Source organism: Phoenix dactylifera, chromosome 2 (assembly GCF_009389715.1).
Source record: "Phoenix dactylifera cultivar Barhee BC4 chromosome 2, palm_55x_up_171113_PBpolish2nd_filt_p, whole genome shotgun sequence".
NCBI lineage: Eukaryota > Viridiplantae > Streptophyta > Magnoliopsida > Arecales > Arecaceae > Phoenix > Phoenix dactylifera.
In genome coordinates, this window is record NC_052393.1 from 11942612 (window position 1) to 11965246 (window position 22635).

A 22635-nucleotide genomic window follows, 5' to 3' on the forward strand; every position below is an offset into this window, starting at 1 on the left:
CTTTAAGATGAGGGAGCCTGGCCCCTACTGGTGTAAGGGAGGATGGCTGACCATTGTTGCTGGTTGGGAATGTCATGGTGATGGATCTTCAAAACAGATCTTGCCCTTCTGCAGTGCGATAGCCATTAAGGTCTTTGAAGAGGATCGTTCTTCTCCAATCTCAGATAGAGGTCGCTAGAGGTGATGGAGGCACATGTTCATGGCCAATCAGCGCTGGTCGCCGGCTAGGAAGGATGGAAAGAGGGGCAGTGTGACATCTAAGGCACACAGAGATGGGAAAGAGGAGCCATGCGTTGTGATGGGTAGAGATTTGAAGTGTATGGGTTATGGGTAGGGTCTAAAGAGGGGTGGTTGACCTTGACTGTGTCATATAGATATCTAAATCTGAATTTGGAAGAAACCATGAATCCGAATCCGTATCCCTACCCGGCAAAATTTCTAAGTATCTGGATCTGTAATTGGATCTAGGCGGACACAGAAAAGTATTTGATTCTGATTTGAATGGGATATAGAAGCAGATACAGTTGAATAAAATTTGACCCGTGTTAAGCCCTATAGGATTGCTGTCCAAGCAAGATGGGTTTTAGCATCCAAGATCCATTTTTGACCAAGTTGGACCAAGAATTTGAACAGTGCATGGGCCAAGGTTGTCAAAAGCAAAAGGTGGCCTTAAGACAATAGAACCCCATATCTTCTAAGGTGTTGACACCAACAAGGTGTTCTCTTGAAGAAAAGCACTAATTCATAAAAAGTTAAACAGATGCATTATTGACAAGTGCTATTTGTATCTAAACAACACAAGCATCATGTTAATAATTCAAGTTTCAACATCCAAACCATGATCATCTTTAACATTAGCTATAATGCTCCACATCTTTCAAACAAGGTTTTAAGTATTGTGTGATGTGATCGTTTCGGTTTTTTTTGGGAATTGGATGCCCAGCATCCTGATGCTTGGGATGGTGGATGTCTCATCCAAGTCCATTTTCTGACTCATCTCGTCCTGATACTGGGGATGGTGCCCTATCCTAACATTCAAGATGGTGGGGCACCTCACCGTTCCCCCAGCATTTAAAAACTTGATTCCAAAACATCATATCAGAATATCGCTTTCCATAACATGCTTCTAAATATAAGGTAGCAAGTTTAAACTGCTACACACCCTAAAATAGCTTTTAAAATTCAAGTATGAGAACAAAATACCACTTCCCAAACCATATTTGATATTAGAGTAACCCTTTATTTATAAGGTCTCTAATAGACCAATATGCCTCTCAAGATGGAGCTAACAGAGCTCTAAAAGAATAGGCAAAAAAGGAAAGAAGACAATAAAGTTGCGCTTGCTTCGCTGCGCTTGCTAACAGAGCTCTAAAAGAATAAGGTCTCTATTAGAGACAATAAGGTCTCTAATAGACCAATATGCCTCTCAAGATGGAGCTAACAGAGCTCTAAAAGAATTGGAGCTGCGCTTGCTTGAATGTCTCTTGTTTTGTCTGAGCTTCTGAGGTGCTCGCTTAGGGATTGCCTCAATAAAGTTGCCTTGCCCAAGGATTATTGAGGCACTCAAGGATCTCTTTGCTTCGCTGGAACATGTAAGCGAGCGCTTAGAGTGCCTTTGACAACGCTAACATGGACAAGCACTTTTGGTGGCGTGATGAACAATGCTTGATTTTGAACCTAACTTTGGTGAGGAACTTTGAACTAAGGAGAAAGGCCATCTGGTTAACAAGTAATATAGATGTCAGGAGACATTGTGCATCCAAACCTCTAAGTTCTTACGTTCTAGGAAGCTTCTAAAAAGGGCAGCCCAATGCACGTCACTCCCGCAACTATATGGTTTCGGGAGGTTTAGATGTATGCAACCTTATCCTTGCATGTGGAGAGTTTCCGTGTTTCGAACCCGTAACACCTAGATTATAATGGTGCAACCTTAGTATTGCACCAAGGCTTACTCTACATTCTGGGAAGCTTCTAATTCGACAAATTTCCCTTGTTTTCAGAAGTATTCCAATTGACACTGATTTGTTTTGTAATGATTGAAAGAGGAGAACTTGGATATCATTTTTGCATTTTGACCTCTTCTGCTCATTTGTGCATGAAGTTGGTTCATGTCAATGAAGTCCATGTAGGATTCAACCACTACTTGCTAATTATCAACATAACTGGTCAGGATCAATATGTTGCAGATAACACTAATCTGACACTTTTTGATACTTAAATCCTAATGCATTTCAGATGAAACAAAGCAAAGATTTCTTACTAGTTCCCATGCAATTTCATATCAGTACTCGAAACAATCTGATATATTTCAACTGAAACTTTATAGCATGGTAAAATTGTTGCGATTGCTAATCATGCTCATGGAATGTAAATCAATGAGCTCAACAGCTGAATATCTTGTCAACAGACTTCTTGTTGCAGCTTTGCAAACTATTGGTTATCATTAAGACAATGGGAGTGATAAGTGAGGTTTCATTCCTGCAGTCCCCTGAGATTGTTTCATTAGAATTTCTAGAATAGTTCAGTCCAAATGTGGGCAACTGGGGGAAACTGTAATCTTCTGCATGTATAATGCTCAAGGTTGTTCTTAATTTCTCTGCTTAATCCTGGTTGCTTATTTATGCATCGATCACTTCTTTTTCCTTTTTGATTAACTTTATTTCTCCATCAAGTTTTTTGTAGTACAAGTATTGCCCCTTCAAATACTTTGCCTTATCGTCATTTTCAGTGTGATGCAATAATAATACTACTAAATTAAACTTGATGAGGCCTTATCGTTATTTTTGTTCTTTGATCGCAGGCACTTAACAACTGGGGTCTTGCTTTACAGGTGCGGTTATATTATGATATGCATCCATAATCTTCCAAAATCAACTGTCTTCTTGGTTTTGGAAGTAATTTTTTAGTGGTTCTATTTTTACTTTCTGAATTATCTTTATATCACTTTGATTACCTTTAATCACAATACAAGCAATGCAGGAACTCAGTGCAATTGTTCCTGTTCGAGAGAAGCAGAATATTGTTAGAACAGCTATAAGTAAGGTAGAACTATCAACTTTAAGCGTGATACCTAATTACCTGCCTTTGTTATATTCACCTGCAATTTTTTTTTCTATGCATCATTCCTGATAAAGTAACCTTCTTGCTTTATTTGTGATATATTATATCCACTTCTGCTATTTGGCAGTTCCGTGCTGCAATCCAATTACAGTTTGATTTCCATCGGGCAATTTACAATCTTGGGACAGTTCTGGTCAGTGTCCAGTGCTCTATATACCATCTTTTGAGTAAATAACAATATTTTGCCTCATAAAATATCCTTTATTTTTTTTTCGGATATATCTTTAAAGCATGAATACAAGGGCAATATTCTTTTTATTTTGCTGTGAATTACTTAATGATGAACAAATGTGATCTTTGTTCTATCATATTGCAGTATGGGTTAGCAGAGGACACATTAAGATCTGGGAGACCAGTCGATGCAAAAGAAGTCTTTCCTAACGAGCTTTACAGCCAGTCAGCTATTTATATTGCAGCTGCTCATGCTCTGAAACCAACTTACTCGGTAGCTTTCCTTCATATAAATTTCCTCCTCCATCTTGACCATTTCTTAGATTGCAATCTTATGCTACACAGTATACATATAGTCTTATACTAGTGGTGAGTTCAATTGTTAGTAGATCTTGAAGAGTTTGTTAAGCCTAAGAAAAGCCTCTGAAATTTCATATTTTACATGCATGGTTATTATGTGAATATGAGGCCAATGGGAGGTATTGTTGGCTTTTCTCAAGTGAGAAAGATTTCTGTATTTTTGGAAGAACATCTGTATGCTTGTACAGAAGGTTATGTCTGAATACAATGAAAACATTCGTGCGAATCAGGATGTGGCTTCCTTCTACATAATTCTTTCATGAGAAGGTTATGTCTGAAGGCAGTGAAACCTTTCACGAGAATGTGAGGATGTGGCTTCCTTCTAAATAATTCTTTCACTTATTGGTACCTTAATGCACATCACAAAGTGCGACATCCAGGTGTCCTATGTTCTGTAAACAGCAGTTGTTAAAGTGACTTGACACATGATGTCTATCTGTACAATATAAAAATATAACTTTTACTGTGACACTAAGTTGACTTTTCAAATACATAATTTGACGAAAAAGGTATGTCATTTTGTCTGCAATAAACTAGGAAATATATGATTTTCTGCTGAGCTCAAACACTTTGAGTAAATTTGGGATAGTAGATATGTTGCTAGCGGTATTCCCTTAAGAGTTACTTTCAGATTTTCATCAAGCTTTGACATTTTATGCTTGTGTAAGCGCAATGATCCATTCCTGGAGAAGGGCCATGCCCATTTTGTGTTGTACTCAATTGTGCGGAGGTGTCATTGCACCAGAACCTTCAATGAATTTCTGTGGTGAGACTTATGCCTTCAAATGCCTCATTTTTGGACTCCTTTTAGAAACTAAACCTTTTCTTCTTCCTAACGTCGTGTGGAATGGGATTTTTTCCAGTAAGCTTTTATTTTATATTTATTTTTCTTAAAAGAAATGCTACTGATCGGATTTGGGTCTTCTGGTAGTATTAGCGACACACTTAGTATGTTGATTAAGGAGTTCTTAATGCTCTATTGAATGGTTTCTATTCTGGTGGCCAGCATTTAGAGAGGAAAGAGAGAATATAACTATTATGTTCCGTCCACAGCAAGCCATTAAGAATCTCAGCCTTTTATAATTATATCCAATGGATTATAAAACTGGTTGGAATCATTGGATTAAAAGTTTAGACTGTGGATTGTCCCACTGAGGTTTATTCTTTTGCAGCAACAAGATTATGTAAATAATTTCTATTCCCCTTAAATTCCTTACAACCGACAACTATGTGCTTCCAGATGCACATGAAACCTGCAACTTCCGCTTTTATCTTGGAACATATGTTATTGAAGCTCGATTTTTAGGACCTATCAGCAAGCTTAACTCAAGACATTGGAAGAACGAAAAGCTCAAAGTAAGGCTTTTTGTCAATTTTAGATGAAATCATGAAATTGGCTGAAAGTGGACTGAAGTGGTCGAATTTGACTACAAGTGAGTTTCAGTGGTTAGCTCAACAGCTTTCAGTGGGAACATTTTGGCTGAAACTTTAAACCTTGCTGCAATTAAATTTTTAAAGATGGTTTTTGCTCTTCAAATTTCATGTTCATTGTGTGAGATTCCTATTTAGCTATATATTTGGCTTATACCTTAATAAGATGTTGCATTTAGCCCAATCTAACTCCTCTTGTTTCTGTACTGTCATGTATGCTATCAAAACATACTGCAAGATACATGAACTTAAGATTTGATATTGATGGGGTCATGCGATGTTCTCATTGTTTTGCATCTTTTTGCCTTTGCCGGTGTGTTTGCCCATGCCATTAGTTAAGTTCTGCAATCTCAGTGAAGGCTTTAGATTATTCTCTCTTGAGGACTCTGAGTTTGGTCTTCATTTGTCCAAATGATACTGATTGTTCGTTCATGTCTTTTAATTTCAGTTGTTCTATCATTGCTTGATTTAGTAATATTAGTGTTAAGTATTATTATTAGTAGTAGTTGTAATATACTATTATTATTAGTATTAGTTGTTGTCTTCTGCCCATGCCCCTAGATAAGCTGCATGATTTGAATGAAGGCTTTAATTTATTCTCTCTTGAGGACTCCGACTTTGGTCTTCAATTGTCCAAATGATGCCATTGTTTCTTAATGTCTTGTAATTTCAGTTACTTTCATTGTTCTGTGATTTCAAAGTAGGCTTAAGTTTATTCTCTATCAAGGACTCTTTTTTTTTATCTTAGATTATCCAAATGATGCCAATGATTCCTTCATGACCTTTAATTTCATTAATTCTATCATTGCTCAATTTTGGGCTACTGGAAGATAAGTTCCTGGTTTATTCTCCCTTGAGGACTCTGAGTTTTTGGTCTTCGTTTGTCCCAATGATGCCCATTGTTCCTTCATATCTTTTAATTTCAGTTGTTCTATAATTGCTCAAATTTGGCTACTGGAAGATGAGTTCCTCGATTTGAACAAAGGCTGTAGTTTATTCTCTCTTAAGGACTCTGAGTTTGGTGTTTGATTGTCCAAGTGATGCCCATTTGATTTCTGTTGTTTCAACTTCTGGTTGTTTTGGAAACTACAGTCTCCTTTTTCCGTTTTGGTCATCTATAATAACTGGCATCTGTGATTTTTCACAAATTCACTGTCATTTCATATTTTTTCCATTGTGCGTTCGGCTCGTTGACTCTCTAACAACAGAGAGCGTTTTGGAAACGTTGTTGGTTATGTTCGACGTGTTTTCAGCCACATGTCCATATCTTTGGAGCTCTTATGTTCAATGGGTTCCAACAAAACTAACCTCATAAAATTTGGAGATATTTTGATAATTATGAATTATTTTTTTATTGTGCCTAAATCTAGAATTGAAGGTTACATCGAGACATCTTGATTTGGCTAAAAGCAATCATAAATAAGCTTTCCTTTTCAATTGAAATATTTTTCACAAAGTTTCATAATTTTTAAGTATATTTTGTTGATTATAAATATTTGTGCCATGTATGACATTTTGGGTGTTAATGAATTAAGGGATAATGTATGTTTTGTTGAGGTAGTTAGATCTATCAGATGACTCCAGAGGCTACAGTTTGATGTTTTAATTATTTGGAATTGTTCGATTTTATAGAGGATTTGGTTTGTGTGGTGTCTTTATTGGACTTAGATGTATTTGGTAAATAACAGTCTATCTTTTGCATCTCCATATTTTTTAAAGCAAGTCTTTGCCCACCATTTTATAAAATATTTAAAGAAATAATTGTTATATTGATGTGGCACTTTATCCTCCAAAACTTTATACCTCGTATTTTTGTGGAAGTATTTATGTCATATAAATTGGTCATATCTCGTGAATTTGAGAAAGATTGTTACTCAAAATCTTATTTTGGAATTACTTGTATGAATTTCTATTAAAATATGTTTAAGTCAATTAGTTTCTAAATAATTCAAAAATTGTAGATTTTGGAATTACTTGCACCAGAGAAGTTGCTTAATAATTTATCAAGAGTAGAAGTTGGAACATTACCTCCCTTACAGAAAAAAAAAGAAAAAACAAAATGGGACCTTACTCCACTACAAAAAAAAATGTTTTTTCCGGCGCTTTTTAGATCCTTTAGGACGCTTATAAGCGTCGGTAATTTTCGTGCCGATGATTTCGAAAGCGTTGCAAAAGCGCTGGGCAGGTGGGGGTGGAAATGTACATATTTGTACCTGCCAGCTAGCCAAAATAGGTTTCATCCCAGGCCCCTCTTTTCCTAAATTTGCCTTTTCTAGGAATTCGTCAGTAATCTGTACAGGTTGATGGTAGGTTGACAACTGATTGTAAGTTTCTTTTTAATTTTTCTACAGAGCCTTCTTAACTTAGAGTTTTCTGTACAGCCAATTTGATATGATGATAATCTGTTTTTATATTGTTCTTGGACTTGTTTTTATCCACCTCAAGTTTTTGGAGGTTTTCCAAGAAAAGTTAGCCGTCTATCCTTTCCATGACGTATATCGGTATATGCCCAGCATGCTGTTTGCTTATGTATTCTTTCATGTTTTAATCTCTTTATGGACTGTATCGTGTATAGTTTGTACCCATGTTCTATTCTTGCACCACGTAGTGGGGTGTTCTCATCTTTTTTGACTCCCTTCAAACTATTTGTATATGGCTTATGCTGCAAATGGAGCAATGAAGTCACCTGTACACTTTGTAGTTTCATATAGGAAATATGTTTAGACCATGCCTTTCTGTACAATGCTTGCTTCAAATTTTTGTAAGTTATTCTCTTTATGAATGCCTTTTCTTTTAACTATTTATTACTTCTTGATGGTGGATATGACCTCTATAAGTTCATATTCTTGGAGGACAACAAGCATTTAATGATTGAGGAGTGTTTTTGAACTATTTGCTAAAAAAAGAAAAAAATCATGTTCTTTCTTGTTATACACAAATAAATACTAATTATGGAAGCAATAAGTATAACAATGTTCTCTTCTAGGTAATTTGCATTTGTATGTCAAGTTTCTGAGCTCATATGATTTTGCAATTTTAAATTGAAGATTAAAGTGAAAGCTGAACGTATTGTGAAAATGCTAATTTGTTGTTGCTTAAATTCTAATTGCTAAAATTTTATTAAACTTCATTTTCATTTGTTTACAACATGCAGGTTTACCGCAGTGCTTTGAGATTAGTTCGTTCTATGGTTAGTAGGGCCTCCATTACTTTCTTTTTGAAATTATTTTATTCAAACATTCGTTTTTGTATGCTAATCTTAGTTAATTGCTTATTGAATTGTATTATCAACTATTCTACTAATATATAGTGGGAAAGGGCTTTGTGGTCAGCTTCACGCAGCCAGCACCAAAGCCTGAAGCCAGAACCCTCCTCAATAAAAAGCATCAAAAATTCCTGCCTCTCTGCACTTCTCCCCAGCCCCTTCCTCTCCCCACCTGGGCCCCACTGATTAGAAAAAAAAGGGACGTGTGTAGCATGTGCAAGCCTCTAGTATTATATAGTAATTTAATTACCATGTAATTTCTTCCTGATAAAGTTAGACAGAAACAATCAAAAGGTGGCTGCTTTTGTTAAAATCCTCCTTGTTGTTAGTGGATAGCCATGCATTAATTCCTCCACAATGGCATTGCATGGTTTGATTTTATTCTCTGAATTGAATTTTGTTAGTACGGGGTATGGATATTGATCATAAATCATAGTCATTTGATACACCATAGGCAACAAAAGGCTGTCTGGATTGCATAGCCTTGTCCAGACTCATACTCTATGCTTCCACTTTTACCTTTAATTTTGGGAAACATAAGAAAATCTAAACAAGTTTTTTTGTTGAAAACTTTTACCTAACACTCATAAATCACACGTTCTTTTTTGAAAGTGAAAATTCATAATATCCTTTGTTAGATGGTTGGTTATGATGGATTTGATTTGGATACAACTTTCAGTTCACTTCAAGTTTTCTTTTGTAGCTCAAAGCTTCAAATCCTATACATATGGCCTCTCTCCTCTTTCCCTCTCCCTCCCTTCTCCCCTTCTCTTTAAAAGAGTATGTTGAGCAGTGTATAAAAGAATTGGACTCATTTCTTTTACATCGTTATTTTAGTACATCCAGATGCAATGAGATTGTCTCGTTAAAGCAGTGGCCTTTTGCCTGTTATTAGTCTATAATGGTCAAAAATACTGAAAGATCCCTATAATAAATATTTTGCTGTAAAGTTTTTTTCTAGTTTGTTTTTTCAACAGCACAAAACAAAAGAAAATGTTTCAATTAAAATGTTAATCCATAATTATGCCATTATTTATCTATTCAAAGATAAATAGAGGAGGAAAAGATAACAGGAAAAATAGTGGGGGTTTTGGAGATAAAACCATCAGGAAACTGCTGGTGACCATCGTTGCTGCAATCCTTGAGCCAGACATATCACTCACAAAATGAGTAAATTGTGACTACACCAGTTGCCTGTATATTCTCTGTGGATATCAATCATAAACTTTTATTCTGTTGAAAGGTTACATGATTGATAGCAAGGACTCTTGATTAGTGAACCTTGAGAGGGGTGTAACCATAAAGCAGCAAGAGAGTGTAAATCGTCAAAGTGTATTTCTACCATTTATATAATGGTGAGAACAGAAGAAAATGGTGTCTAATCAATGTTGAGCATGAGAAAAATAAAATAATAAGCAATCCTCTAGATTCAATGTGAAAGGCTCCTTTCCAGGGTTTGCTTTTGCAGATTTTCGTAATGATCCACCAGCAAGTCTTTCTATGACCATGTTTGGTGGATAATTTCTTCCTCACACAACTTGGATATCAATCTTCCGGTGATTGCAAATCCACCTACATTTTCTACCTGTGGACCAGCTACTAGATCACCCCGCAGATAAGGGCAATCTGGAAACCTGTCAGAGCATTTTCTCCTTTCTGTGCTGGGCTACTTCGGTTGCCTGCAATGAGTCATTGAACAAATAGTATGTAATCCCTGTTCGCTTACTCAGCAATCCAAGTCCCTTGCTTTGGAGTTTCATCATGCCTCTGACTCTAACAAAACTTTGCTCCTATCATTCAACTGTTACACCTTTAGCTCCCAAAACCTTCCTCTTTTTTACTTTGTAATTTCCTGGCAACTTAAGAATTAAAGCAATCAAAGTCAATTATGATGGGTTTCATCATGAGTCTAATCGTAGTGGAGTAGGTTCATTCTCTGTGATCACAGGGTCGCATTATCAATGCTAGCTTCTGCTATATAAAGTCTTGCCCAATAAAAATGGCAGAGCTCCTGTCAGTTTGAAATGGTCTTCTCATGGCTACAGACAATTATAATGCTTGGAGGTATGGTTGGGACTTTTTCATTTATTGGATCAATAGCACATGTTGGGACCTGGAAATTTATATACCTATTCTATATGACATTGGGCCATTGTCGTCTTGATTATTACAGAGCTTCTCATATATTTTGTGAAGGCAACCAATCAGCTAATTGGATTGCCAGAGTACGTGTGTTTGAGGGAGATAATGGCAACTGGTTCACTGACTGTCCATGCAACCAAAGGAGGTGTGCTCAGGCTGATTGTGATGGGTGTATTACGTAGAAAGAATTAGAGGCGCCTAGCCCCTCATTACTGACAAGGGAGAGAAAAAAAAACTTTCAAATATCATTACCTTGGCTTTAGGTAAGGAAATGAGAATATAACATTGCATTTTTATGTTTAAAATTTCTGCACCTGCAGTAAGTCAAACCAAGGCAGAGCTACACTCAGAGCTTCAAGGATTTACAAGATATGACATATATTGGGAGCCTGAGATTTTGACTACTTTCTGTTTGCCTGGGTCCTAAATTCTAATTACTAAATTTTCTATCTAAAGAGCCTACTAATTGTGTTATGCAATCAAGAATATTCAATCCATGATCCCAAAAACAAGACGTGATTCCTTGATTCAATTTACATTTGCACAATTTACCAGTTCTGGTGATGCTTAAAATCACAGTTCATGCCTTGTAGTAAGTCCTAATGCTGGAATAAGTTGTTACCCATTTAATTTGTATGAATTTATAATGAATAAGATAATTGTTTGTATCTTTTGTAGCAATATGTGGTTCAATTTATGTCTGTCTCTCATTATGATGTGTTTTATGGACAGCTACCTCTGCCCTACCTCAAAGTGGGATATTTGACTGCACCACCTGCAAAGGACCCAATTGCATCTCATAAAGTTTGGGAAAGATCCCAGTTTGTTTTGAATCATGAAGGCCTTCAACAGGTCAGATGGCTATTGTTAGTCAAATCTAATAACAGATTGGTGATGACATTGTAATCGTTATTTATGTTCTTGCGCATTGTTTTGTGGATTGGAAGCTACTGGTTTTCTCTATTTTACTTAGGATATAAGGTCTATTGTCTTTTCCTTCTGGTTTGGTTGTTATATTTTGAGGCAATTAGGATGCGATCTTTTATTAATGGAAGATACCCCATGTCAATTTCTTGGCTCTGCTACTATTCCATTGTATGGGTTTGTGTGTATCTTAGTTGCCCTCTATAACATGTGAAAAACTGACTTGAGTTACTAGTGGAAATCACATCAGTGTGTCTGCATGTGATCCAACTTTTTCTAATATATCTAATGAAAAATTAAATAAATAAATACTCACTGAATCACTTAGCTAGATCAAGGTATGTTGTCTCGGTACCGGGCCCCGTACTAGTGCCACGTTATCATTGTTAATACAGGATAGTATGAGGCCTAATCGGCATGCCAAAGTTTGGTACACTCCCGATACCAGATATCGGTACCGACCTGGTATGGTATGGTACATTCTATACCGTTCGGTTCGGTACAGTACGGCATACCATGGACTAGATAATAAAATTATTATCGACAATCTTTCTTGATTGTATTTCACTTCTTCACCTATAACTGTAGGACTTAAAATCATGGGACAATTTCATTTTTAAGATAGCGAAAGCTTGGGAGTCACCTCATTGATTTACTTACTCAATAAAACATTTATTTACTGCCAGTAAATTTCAGTAGAATGCTCCTCCTTTTTCCTGAGAACAATAGTGGAACACCATATGAATGATGGAAGAACTACTTTTGTCAAATGCTTAGGAAAATGTCTCAGGATTTAAACACAGAACAACCTACTCCTAGTAGAAGAGGTTGCGTGCCCTGGTTTATAGCCCCATTTGGTAGAATGCTATTTAGTCTTGAGCCCCATTTGCAAGAAGAATGCTCTTTTAGTCTTTAGGCAGTCCGGGTCAAAGTTGCTGATTTGTCCTTGCATAAGATTCATGTAAAGACTAAACTAATAGAAAAAACCTCTGCTTTTTGTCCAATAGATTTGCAAATGTTAAGGAAGGAGTAGATACACTCTTCAGTAGAGGAAAGCATGAAGATGTGGTTTTGTTTCTTCCATGCATAGGCATATGTTGGATCTGTCGCATTGACAATCCCTACATGTGAAGTAAAAATTTCAGATTATGTTTGCTGACTTTTTGTGACCTGTGATATATGGCTATGATACATCACATTGTCATGAAAATGAAGACCATGACGGAAAATTGCATTTCCCATTATGCAAATGAACATTACATACATTACTTTGATTTGATGCATTAACTTGCCTGTATACTAATGCAACATAACATCTATATTTTCTCAAGCGAAATATCATGAGACATTGTAAAGATCCTCTTTTAGTTTTTTCTATAATAGCTAAGAAAAAAAATATCTGCATTTGCACTTTGATAAAAGCATTTTTTTTATCTATTCGCTTCCTATGTAATGGTATGAGTCTATGAGATTCCTAACAAAAAATAAAGAACTCATACTTTGACTATGAGTCATTCGCATATCTATTGACTTCAATAGAACTGGGAGATTTGTCTAGATCTTATAGATTCCATTGGCAAAGTCTGAAACCAATTTGTCCTTGATCAAGTAACTGTCAATTTTCCTGAACTTCATATAACCCCCTTTACTTTCTGGAACAAGCAAAGGCTCAAGCGTCAGTGACCCGATGGATGAGGTTTGCAAGTACATGGAAGTATTAGGAGATGGCAAGAAAGGTAGAAAAGACATAGTGTGGCAATTCAATCAGCCAAATTACTATAAAATATTATATATATATATATATATATATATATATATATATATTCCTAATCTGAGTATGAACGAAATCATGTCAATATATTTTTGTTAGTGATATTTCTTAACTGAGGAAGTGTTATACTTTGTTGGTGATGTTGAGCCAGTCATTCTAACAGTGCTGTACATGTGGTGACTTTACCCACATACAATTTGTTGTTGTATGTAGTCAATTTGACTGTGGCTTTTCGCAGATACTTTAGCAGTCTTAGTGTATGCACGAAAAATGGGTACTGTCATTTCCAAGGGTAACATCTCACTACAACTAGTGCATGAATGAAAAGTGGGTACTGTCATTTCATTATTTTTCCAAGCAACAGGTTCTTTCCTTGTATATGCATATCAGTGTATGATGATTTCATAACTAAGAGATAATTTAGAAAATATTTAGAGAAATGTTTATTTGGTGCAAATAGCTACCACTTATTGTTTTTCAGAGAGTGATGCTTCTATTCCACTCTTTTCAGGTCACTAAGGGCGACAAACAATTATCACAAAGCCCCTCTGGTAGGCTGCAAGGATCTGCACACAATGATAAATCACTAGTTAAAGTTGATATACCAGATATTTTCTCTGTATCAGCATGTGCAGACCTAACCCTGCCACCAGGTGCAGGACTTTGTATAGATACAATTCATGGACCTGTATATCTGGTAAGATATTACCTCCAAATGTTATTAAAAGCTTCCTGCATTTAGATAGTTAAATTTGTTTCATAATATATCATCATTGTGTTCATCTTCCCTGTAACCACTGTCTATCTTTTAGATTGGAGAACTGATTCCATTTATTTCTGCACAAGTGTCTGAGATGGTTGTATATTCGGTCATTTCCACTCACAAGCAATCTCATTGTCATTTGGGTTATAAATTGGTTAGCCTGTGTTTTGGATCATTATATCCTAATGTGAATGTGAGAACAGTTATGTTCCAACCAAATCAAATCTGGACTCGATGACTATAGGACCAGTAACATATCTATCTGCTACATGTGCATGTGATGTTTTGGTAGCCGTGCTTTAACATTCACACGACCCAAGTTTTATACTATTAAATAATTAAGCACCCTATATATTATTAGTTTTTGATCTGCTGAGATTCAATTCCTACATAATAAAAAATTTTAGGATTCATACCCGGTTCTTGACAGAAGATCAGGTAACATCAGGCTGAAAGTATCACCAAACCACCAGTACCAATATCACTTAAAATGCTTTCGAGGATAAAAAATTGCTAATGAGTTGAAGTGTGTGTGCATCTACATGTACGCATGCGTGCGTCTTTGTGTGTGCATGAGGTGCATGTTTGCATGCTTGTGGGTAAATTCTTTCATTTTCTTACTATTGGGAAGGCGGTCATATCATTAAACTTTGTGATAATTGGTGCTATATCATATTCTCGCTGCCATGAAAATTAGAATAACAGACACAGTAGTGAAATGAATTTGATTTAACCTGAAGTGTAAATTCTTTTGTCTTCTAACTATTAGTGAGGTGGTCATGCCGTCAAACTTTGTGATAATTGGCCACTTTGGAAGCATTTGCTAAGTAGTGATCAATGAATTTCTTTTAGAACATGAACACAGGTTTTTTTTCATTTTGTGTGGAATGGATGATCAAGATGCATGATGCACAGATTAGAGCTTAATGCTTGGGGATGTGCATCCTAGTGCTTAATAAGGGCCACTATTGTCATCAATTACTACCTGGCCAATGCAGTTGTGATGGTGATCTCATGACACATATAAACGTGCCCTTAAGGAATGCTACTTTTCCTGACTTTCTATCATGCCACTCTATTGGTTTTGGGTAATCTCAGCAGTAGATACTGAAATTATTTTGTTGAAAGCCACTTTGTGTTATTCTTTTCTTCCTCTTTATGCATATTCAGCCATTTTTGGGCTGAGTTGTCTGCTTGAAGAACTTGTACTGGCAAAGAAATTGAGGAATTTTTTCACCTGTTACATATTTGTAAATGAAATCTGTGTCTCTGTCTGTCTCTGTGCGCGCGCTCACAGGCACATGCTTGAAGTTCAGTTCAGAACATACGAAAACTATGGTCTTTCGTCTTTGTTTTGGTTTTCAGAGGAGACTATTGGTTTGTCTCAATGCTCATCCTAGTTACTATTCTGGTACCAGGTTGCTGACACATGGGAGTCTCTTGATGGATGGCTAGATGCAATCCAGCTTGTTTACACCATTTCTGCAAGAGGAAAGAGTGATGTTCTTGCTGGAATCATAACTGGTTGATCCCCTCAATTAAACCTGAAATACCATGTAATTTATATCCATGTTGGCTCAATGGGCCTTAAATATTCGATCATACATGTCTTATAAAATGGTTTTTCAATTTGTATGCCTTGAGATTTCTGATGTTAATTATTGTAGAAGATGCTGACCATTTTGTACGCTTTGTTGATGGATTATAGGTTGAGGAAACTGTGGAGGTGGGATTCCACAGTGGTAAGAATATCCTTAATTTCTGATAATGGATATTTATATAGCAGCTCCAGTATTGATTGAAATAAAGTTGAATAATGATTTGTTTCTCAAAAAATTGATACCTTGCCTACTTTTATAGATTAAGTTGCTTGCTCTACAAATGCCATGCAAGGCTTCGTAAGTTAAAAAATCTTCTTTCCTGTTGCTGGTCTTATCCAGGTGACATCTTGGTAAGTCATCTTGATATTCTGCGACTGTTTCTTCTTTCTGGCAGAGACATTAGACATGAGTATTACTTACAACTTGGATAGACCCAAGAAGAATTAGAGGTCAATAGGTCATAATGCTAAAAATGAAGATTATAATTGACAATTCCTCCAATAATATAGATGTAAAGATTTTCCTTCTTCATTATTTTTGGGCAATTTTTAACATAATCCCTCCTCGTAAGGCTTTCTGCAAGAATTTTTGCTGCAAAACAGCAAATCTAGGTGATCGCTGATCCATTGAAGCAAGACGTTCTTTCCATCAACACCGGTCCCAATCTCCCCTAATCCAAAATGATAACCCTGCTCTTCGCTGCTGCTCGGTTGCTTCCACCATTTATTGTGGTGAGTCCAAAGCCCTCTGGGAATCTGAAAGGCGACGTTGCAGGGAAGTGCTATCCAGCACCCGCCTAGTTTCCTGCTCTATTTCCTGCTCTGATGTGGCGTCCTGTGAATACCCTAACATTCACGTGACCCTCACCTACCTCCACCAGTCCCCAACCGCCACGGAGGACAGGGAACAATGCGGGGAATATCGAGTCAACGAGACCTTAACGGCATCTCGTTGCTTGAAAGAACTATATGCGAGTCCATGGGACTCTTCTTTCTTCAGAGGCCCTAGCGTGACGCGAGTCCGGCTGAATTTGGCCCTTCTAGGAATCCCGTGGTGCCTGCCCACAGAGTTTTTAATGTTTTAAAACCAATAGTCTTTGTTAGCTATTGGTGATGGGAGCGAAAAGCGCTCCAAGGCGGGATGCTAGTAACTATAAGATCCCTTTCACTCACGATTTCTTGCTCTGGGAATCGTTCGCCATCGTAGTCTATTGTCAGATTTTTTTTATTTGGTAAGCGTCAATCCAGATTCCAGAATAAGCGCAAGTTGGAAGGATGCGCCATTGTCGGGGCCTCCCAATTTGCTGCCGTGGGACCCCTGGGCCCACCACGTCTCCTTGTCGGACGTCTCGTTGGTCCCACGCTTGTAAGCCGTCACATCAGGCGGCTGCTGTGCTGCCTGAGCAGTCATATCATAGGTTCATTATTTCTTCCTTAGAAAAAGAAATCGATGATTGGATGTGAGATCGTCAGCATTTTACTGCAGACGTTGTATACTACTAAATTACATAAACATTTACATGCATCCTAATGGGAGTGAAATAAGTACCATCTGATCGAGAGAGAGTGTGGTTGGTATGTGGCCTTTGCGAGTGGACGCGGCAGAGCAGGAGGACCACCGGTTATTTATGGTCGAGTTGAAGGAACCATGTTGGAGCTTCTAGCGACAACTGAGCCCACAAAAAAGAGGAGATCGAATGCGTTCTGGTGGTTTCAACCGGTTCTTTTTTTTAAAATCACATTTAGAATGAACTAGACTGGACGGATAGACAAACTAGAGAAATGATTTACATCCAACCCAAAGAAGAAAATTCATATGGGACAAGAAAGAAATATGAGAGAGCTTCTAATTTTGCTATATTTTCTTTAGTATCTATTTTTAAAAAAAACTTAAAAAGTTAAAGATGCTTTTTACTGACAGATACACAAAAATGCAGCATTATATTTTTTTTATTTTTAGAATATTTTTTTTTACTGATATATACTATATGGTCAAGTGATATATACCAAATAAATTAATCATCTAGTAAATCAATACATACCTTTAGACATATTGATATATAATTTTCAAAATATGATATTTATTGATATACAGTACATGGCTAGGTAACACATACTTAATAAATTAGATAAAGCTAGGAACTATATACTGGTATTGATAAACATCACGTTCTAAAAATTATATCGATTTATTTAGACTTATGTATTGACTTGTTAAATGATTAATTTACTTAATATATATCATCTGACTATGTAGTGTGTGCTAATAAATGTTAGAGAAGTTTTTAACTTTTAAGTTTTTTTTTAAGATGAGCATTAAAAAAAATATGATAAAATATACAGCCTGTCCCATATGATTTTTATTCCAACCAAGAGACCTGCCAACAATGTGATAGAGCTTAGCTGTAAGAGGGTCATATCCACTGAATCAGCTATTGTTGGTTAAAGGGATCCATCTCAATAAATGATAGGCCTGATTAATAAAAGCAGGGGAGAGGGTTATTTACCAAAAAAAAAAAAAAAAAGCAGGGGAGAGGGTCATATTTCAAGCAAGAAGCTTGTTCATAATCATGAGAGTAACTCTTTTAGGTTCTTGTATTGTATGCCCAAAGTTCCAAGTCCTCTTCAATCACCAGAGGGTCCATCTCAATCACGTGGTGTCCATGCATCAACTATAAATGGAAGATTAAATGGGATAAGACTGTTTGATCACCCACCGCCGATTGATCAGCCGATGACGGTGATTGTTTGGGCCGGATTCACCGGTTCAGACTCGAACTGGATAGGATCTTGTCTTTCCGCTCAAAATCATTGCCGAACCTTTTAAACGTAGCTGTCTGGTGTTATTAGACAGAATGAGGCAGTCCGGTTGCCCGTCCACCGGTCTACCGTGTCCACTCCCCGCGAGCGGAATCTCCATCCTCACGATCGGCTTTCTCTAGATTCTCCCAAAATCCCAGCTGTCGTGGGCGGTCCGTTGCACCTCAGGACCACGATAAGATAAACACCCATCGGGTGTAATTATAAGGAGACGCAAGAGGACCCGGCACCGAGAAGAAAGAGAGAGGAAGGGACGGGCGGGCTGGCGGTCGAGGCCGTGATGGGAGAGGGGGCGATCGCACCGGTGAAGATACCTTCTTTTTCGTTTCCCCAAACCATCCCCTCCTCCTCTTTCTCTTCCATCCGATTCCTCGGCCTCTTGAAGCAGCCCGATTCCGGCCCCAGACCGAACGCTAACCTTAACCTCGAGCTCGACGAGAGCGACGTCTTCTGGTCCGCCTCTGAGATCTCTTCCGCCTCCTCCTCCCCCTCCGCTGCCGGCCCTGCCTCCTACTCTCCGTCTGACCGATACCATCACCAGCGGCCCAAGACCCGGCCCTTCGTGCCGGAAAGGTCCGGCCTATCGGCCGCGCTGGCGGAGGACAGCCTGCTCCTGGTGAGGCAGAGGCGGCCGGCGGCGGCCTCGCGGGATGGCGTGCCGGTGCCGGCGGGGGGATCCGGGGGAGGGATGGGGATGGGAAACGGGTGCCACCAGTCTGCGCCAGTGAACGTGCCGGCGTGGCCGAGCTGGAGGAGGGGGAGGAAGGTGGAAGCGGTGGAGGAGGGGGAGGAAGATAGAGAGCTGGAGGAGGAGGAGGAGGAGGAGGAGGAGGAGATGGTGCCGCCGCACGTGATCGTGGCGAGGTCGCACGAGATGACGTTCTCGGTGTTCGAGGGCGTAGGGCGGACCCTCAAAGGGAGGGATCTCCGGCAGGTACGGAACGCCGTCTTGCAGAAGACCGGTTTCCTCTGATTCGTTCTCTCTCCCCCTTCTCTCTCTCTTGTTCTCTTGCTCCCTTGTCCTTTTTCCCCTACCCTTTTCTTACCGACTGGTATGGGTTTTGTTGTGATTGTACTTTTAGATGCTCCTTTTTTCGTGTAGGTTGTGATGAAGCCTAGATGTCTAGTTCGTTGTGTAATCACCATTTAGTTGTATTATCAATTGGATATTGTACGTAATCATGGTTCTGTTTGGAATAAAAAGATGCTAGTCTTTTTTTTCCTCTCATTTTCTTGTTTATGTTTTCATTGTAAATAAGCTTTATTGGAGGTTGATGTCACAACTGTTGAAGAATTTTCGCTGTAAAAGTTCTCTTTCCCTGCTATCTAACATGTATATGACATTATATTTTCTGTTTGAAATCTGGCACTGTTTGATTAAGATGAAGGAGCTGCAAAGTCTGTGTATTGGCAATTGGCATGTGATTCTTGTTTAGATTATCTTTCTTTAGATTAATTGAATCCAGACGAAAGAAGAATAATAGAAAACGTTACATCATATATTTACCAATTAGTACAAGATTTCATTGGATGAATTAGGGGCAGGTAAGTGGAATCCGACGTGTATGATATTTGGATTGTCACTGCTCTGGTTGACTTGACGCTTCTACACTCCAAACAACCTATATTATTGTTATTATTTGCTGTTTCGATGATGGTAGTATGGGGCACCCAAACTTTCCCATTATAAACTGATCCTCCTTATATAGTGGGTCGCGCAACTATTGGCCTAGGGCCCATCTTGTAGAATAATGATATTTACAAACTTTGTTATCCCTGGTGGATATTTTGATTCATTTTTCCTTTTACGATTTATTTGGTTGGGGTATGCACCACGATTCCTGTAAATTATTTATTTAAGAAAATAATTGTGGAAGAAAAATAAATTTTACTATGTTTGGTTCGTGGAAGAATTATTTTGAAAACTAGCATCGAAAAATTATTACTATATTTAGTTAGAGTTAATTTTATGCGGTACTATTTTGCAACATTATCTATGAATATCCAATTTAGGTGATAACATTTTTTTTCTCGGCGTATTTGTTAGCCATGTATAGTTCACTTACATAACTATTTTGAATATTGCAACATACCTATATGAGTTAATAAATATTTTTAAACTAATTATACATATATCAAAAAATATAAATACATATATTGATTATTAATAAATCCTATGTCAGATTTATTGATAATTAATAAATATTTTTTGTTGATTGTTTATTAATATTTTATATTCATGAATCCATATATTAATATATTGAATATATTATTATTTGTAAATATTATTAATCAATATATTAATATATAATATATTAATATAATAATGATATAATACATTAATATTAATTAATATAATATAAGTGAGGGCAATTTTACCAAAAAATGATATTTTAGAGATCCAGCTTGGAAAAATAAATACCATCTCCTGATAGTATTTGTTGTGGGTAATCTCGCGTGAAAAAAATAAATCCAATATTAGATTATCATATTTGGTACGAAAAATAGATAAGAGAGACGATAAATTAACGGGCCTTAGAGTAGTTAGCTTTGATTTGTAAGTCTCGGAATACATAGAGTTGGAGATTTCAACTTTGAAAGAAGACCAACTACCATATTGAAAGTTGATCTCACTTGTACAACTTAATTGAAAGCTCTACTAAGAGTCTGTTTGGATAATCCTGTGCAATCCAACAGGATCGTAGTACCACAGGCGAGACCAAGCTTACATTCATAGAATTTTCAGAAATAGCTTCATAGTGAACCAGCCTGAATCGCATAGGGAGAAAAAAAGAAGACCTTGGCAGATTTTTTTTTTTCCTTTCTACGAGAATGGACCGGAAAGGTCTAGCTAATATAGGTTGGATTAAGTCATATATTCAGTCTAGAAATCCTATTTCTAATCCTAAGGATCCAACAGAATTATCCTTAAGGGGGTGGTAATTAGTGTAGTTGGTAATGTCTTTGAGAGTTAATATCAAGGATCTAAACTCAATTCCCGATCTCACTTGGACGCGGGAACTTTTCTTGTTCTAGTTTATTTTTAGTTTTTATGTACAAAAAAGAACAGCTTTGAAAGTTGATATCAAGGGATCTTGAGCGCTTTGGAATGAAAAGCTTGGATTGATCCTTGGTTGCAGGGATGATAATGATTAGGAAAAAAATAGTTATATACAGTCCTAAAAAAATACTAACAAAAAAAGTCCAGTCAAGCACGTTGCTGTTCTCACACGTCTTCATGAATCTTTCTTTCTTGTTTATTTCTACGTGCAACCGATGAATGCAAGAATCGAGGTCACACCATGAATTGGTTATTCTTATAAGTTGTAATTTCATGATAGCGTGTGCACAACATTTCCTTCGATGAGATTATGGGTTTGATTCTTCAGAACTAATCTCATTCAACATACAGAGTTCATAGTTTCTGTAATATCCGGGCCCACAACCTACTAGGCCCAATAAGAAAAAAAGCCCAGTTAGCGGTTTGGGCAGTACAATTAGAGTGGCAACCGAGAAGAGGTTGTGGGCAGTACAATTAGAGTGGGCAGTACAAGATGAGATTATGAATTTTGTTTTACTGTGGGCAGTACAATTAGAGTGGCAACCGAGAAGAGGTTGCCACCTCATGCTACGAAACGAAGGGACAAGGCCACAACTGGCCGATAGGAGAGGGCCACCTCACGCCCCACGTGGCAAGGCCAGACGCAATGGCAGAGCAAAAGAGACCCCCAACCATGCAGAACCTAGAGCCGCCACCTCAACCCCCTGCTAGCAGCCGATTCCGGCGCGCCTGAGACAGGGGGGGCGGCTGACAGTCCCGGAGCAAGGAGGAAAGGAGAGGATGGGACCTCTTAGAGGAGGTCTCATCCCTTAAACAAATTATTTAAGCCTCTGCCGGCAACCCCAAATCACAGACCCCCTAGAACACTGAACGAGAGAGAGAGCCGAAGCCCTGGAGCCGAAGGCAAAGAAACCCTGAAGCTCTGAGAAAGGAGGGACTACTAGGGAGGAAGCACTGCCCGACTGCAACTGGCCAAGGTAAGGAGTTTTTAGGGTTAGGGCTTAACAGAAGTAAAGAAACCCCTCTGTGGGGTGCTCTCCCCCTCTGTGTCAACAGTGAAACAGAGGGGAGGAGGTCGGCACAGGAGAGGGAGAAAAACCCACAAGCCCCGGGTCGGGCCGAACTCACAGGCCGCGTACTCGACGACCACCCAGGCCGAACCCAACCGGGCTCGGCTTGCGGACGAACCGGACACCGCGGCCTCGGC

General features: G+C 38.0%; 2 protein-coding genes across 4 annotated transcripts in view; both read left to right on the forward strand.

Annotated features, from left to right (window-relative positions):
• Positions 1 to 16079, forward strand: part of LOC103717375 (protein HLB1) — a 28954-nt gene extending 12875 nt beyond the window's left edge. Inside the window, exons 7-16 of one of the 3 annotated variants that reach the window (XR_605664.4) lie at positions 2801 to 2830; positions 2980 to 3042; positions 3188 to 3253; positions 3437 to 3565; positions 8237 to 8272; positions 11222 to 11341; positions 13696 to 13881; positions 15366 to 15503; positions 15656 to 15689; positions 15808 to 16079. Coding sequence is in view for 2 of the 3 variants with exons in the window: in XM_008805730.4 (XP_008803952.2) it covers positions 2801 to 2830; positions 2980 to 3042; positions 3188 to 3253; positions 3437 to 3565; positions 8237 to 8272; positions 11222 to 11341; positions 13696 to 13881; positions 15366 to 15476 (741 nt within the window). In the remaining variant the exon portion in view is untranslated. Of the gene's footprint in view, positions 1 to 2800; positions 2831 to 2979; positions 3043 to 3187; positions 3254 to 3436; positions 3566 to 8236; positions 8273 to 11221; positions 11342 to 13695; positions 13882 to 15365; positions 15739 to 15807 lie in introns of those variants that run through there. The other 2 variants (XM_008805730.4, XM_008805729.4) reach the window with 2 other exon arrangements.
• Positions 16080 to 18571: 2492 nt separating this feature from the next.
• LOC120108026 lies at positions 18572 to 19658 on the forward strand. The gene has a single exon (XM_039121552.1). The coding sequence runs from the start codon at positions 18648 to 18650 to the stop codon at positions 19338 to 19340; it is 693 nt and encodes a 230-aa protein (XP_038977480.1). The 5' UTR covers positions 18572 to 18647; the 3' UTR covers positions 19341 to 19658.
• The last annotated feature ends 2977 nt before the right edge of the window (positions 19659 to 22635 follow it).

Coding starts and splice junctions, on each gene's coding strand:
- LOC120108026 (XM_039121552.1), top strand. CDS start 18,648: ATGGGAGAGGGGGCGATCGCACCGGTGAAGATACCTTCTTTTTCGTTT.